This window comes from Phytophthora parasitica (assembly GCF_000247585.1).
Source record: "Phytophthora parasitica INRA-310 unplaced genomic scaffold supercont2.9, whole genome shotgun sequence".
Lineage (NCBI taxonomy): Eukaryota > Oomycota > Peronosporomycetes > Peronosporales > Peronosporaceae > Phytophthora > Phytophthora nicotianae.
This window is the reverse complement of record NW_008648995.1, coordinates 880926-882945: the sequence shown is the minus strand read 5'-3', so window position 1 is coordinate 882945 and position 2020 is coordinate 880926. Positions and strand designations below refer to the sequence as shown.

Genomic DNA, 2020 nt, shown 5'->3' with positions numbered 1-2020 from the left:
ACGCTTGAGCTCGTACTCAGGAGCTCATGCTGCTGATCGGAGCGATCACGAAGAAGGCCTGAATAGTTGTCAGCGACAGAAGGCTTCATGTGGACATGCGCTATGCAACGAGGCAACTTAATCTCAAATCAAGTAGCGTGGCACCTGCATAACATTAGCTTCGAAAATGAAAATCCAGACAATTGTACGTATCAACCTTGTTCATGTTCACCTCCGTTGAAAGTGACAACTTCACGATCGTATAAAAATCAATAAACAAACTATTACTTGTTGCTAAGGCCAACGCAACCAACTAAAGAAAATGAATTCTTCATTACAAACAAACTAATACAAGTGCGTGGGTACCTCCATTTCACCGGAGAATGTCGTTCGAATCTGCGAGATGCCTACGGTCCGCACACGGTAATTCGCCATGCGAAACAAATTGTTCAGCCTGAGTCCGCGAAGCTCCGGGTCGTAAGGCAACGGAAGATTGAGGCGGGAGTAAACCTTTTGGACACTCCCCATGCCCCATTCGGCCGCCTGCCTCACCGACGTGATTGCGTTGTAAAGGGTCCGTGCTGAACTCCGGACCGACGGCGTCAGTCGCTCCAGATCGCCGTCTTTGAGCGGCGTAAGTATGCGACCTGTCATTTCGGTAGAGCACGGGAACGCGGAGTCTGACACGACGTTCTTGCGCGGATCTGGACAGTATTTAGGATCGAGAAGCCTGTTTCGGAAGCCTAGAGACGTGTCGGAGTCGTTCCACGATCCCGGACAGTTGTGTTTGCACCAAATAATGCATCCATCTGCCGCGAAGCAGATTGTTCCAGTCACAAACACCGAATGCAACCAGCCATTGTACATGGCATTCTGGAGGTCTGCATTTGAAGGCTGCTGGACCTGCGAAGTATCGCACGTTAAATATGAATAGCGTAATACAAATTTACATCCGAAAAAGTTATTTTACTCACCTTGAAGTTTTTTCCGTCGGTGAAGCCAAACGTATACTCTAGCAGAGGTTCTCTCTCCTGGATCAACTTTGCCAGCTCGACCTGGCGCGTAGGCGATGGCCACAATATACGTGTGGGTCGGAAATTGATCAAAGCCTTTGAGAGCGCTTCTTCTTCCCGTTTCAGCGTCCGCGCCAAGGTACTCGGCGGAACACCAAACAACATGCACAGGGTGCCCAGCTCCATGGATCCCGTGTAGTAACACAGAACGAGCCCAAACACTTGGTGATGGAAGCGAAGTTTGAATGGTCAGCCTCTCGGTTGGAATCGGGGGATGTAGTAGACACCGACAAACCGACGAAGTAGATTCCCGAACGCGATCCTATACGCACGCATTTACTCAGAATACACAACCCAAACAAACAACTGCGTATTGCGCCGTACCTGGTCAAGCTGGTCGCGTTGAGGAAGTTGATATCGGTGCCATACTTGTAGAGAATCATCCACGCCGACTCGTTTGGCGTGTCCAAGCACTGTATGGTCAGGTAATGGCGGCTGCGCATCGCCACTCTCCAAGTTTCCTCTACTAAGAGTCGAAACACCTTCCGTCGCGCCGCTCGCAGCCCGTCGCTTTGCCTTCTGAAGGCATCCGCAAGCACTAGCAGCACGTCTGAATCTTCGCCGGTCATGCTCGACGAGCACAAATTTGAGAATGCCAAAATCTAGAAGAAACGAAGTGCTTTCGTGTCCGGGACAAAGTGACGGGTACACTTTAAAGTATTAATAAAAGACACCAAATCCCCTCCAACAGGACTCTTTTAGTTGGACACACGGTGGTAGTTGTATGTCATTTGCGGTGGATGTTTTTAGGGATGTGCCGACTTATATTTTTTTTAAGCCTGGCATACTTGCTGCAGATAAGGCGCTCGCATAATGTATATATGGTTGAATATGATCATTTTTCCGACATTACTAGAAGTTTGTATAAAGTGCAGAAGCCAATAGAATTAAACTTGCCAATTTTAAACCAATCATTCGACGTTATCAATGAAATTTTGTCCAATAGTATAGCCAGGAAAATGGCATGT

The 2020-nt window shown here is 48.2% G+C and overlaps 2 protein-coding genes across 2 annotated transcripts; both read right to left on the bottom strand.

The window, feature by feature from the left end:
* Window positions 1–324: 324 nt before the first annotated feature.
* PPTG_06346 (hypothetical protein) lies at window positions 325–1178 on the bottom strand (the record flags this gene model as incomplete). Its single annotated transcript, XM_008900246.1, has 2 exons — window positions 325–882; window positions 954–1178. The coding sequence occupies 2 exons, from the start codon at window positions 1176–1178 to the stop codon at window positions 325–327; spliced, it is 783 nt and encodes a 260-aa protein (XP_008898494.1).
* Window positions 1179–1241: 63 nt separating this feature from the next.
* Window positions 1242–1621, bottom strand: PPTG_06345 (hypothetical protein; the record flags this gene model as incomplete). The annotated part of the gene is made up of 2 exons (XM_008900245.1): window positions 1242–1314; window positions 1377–1621. 2 exons carry the CDS (start codon window positions 1619–1621, stop codon window positions 1242–1244), a joined length of 318 nt encoding a protein of 105 aa, XP_008898493.1.
* Between the last annotated feature and the right edge of the window lie 399 nt (window positions 1622–2020).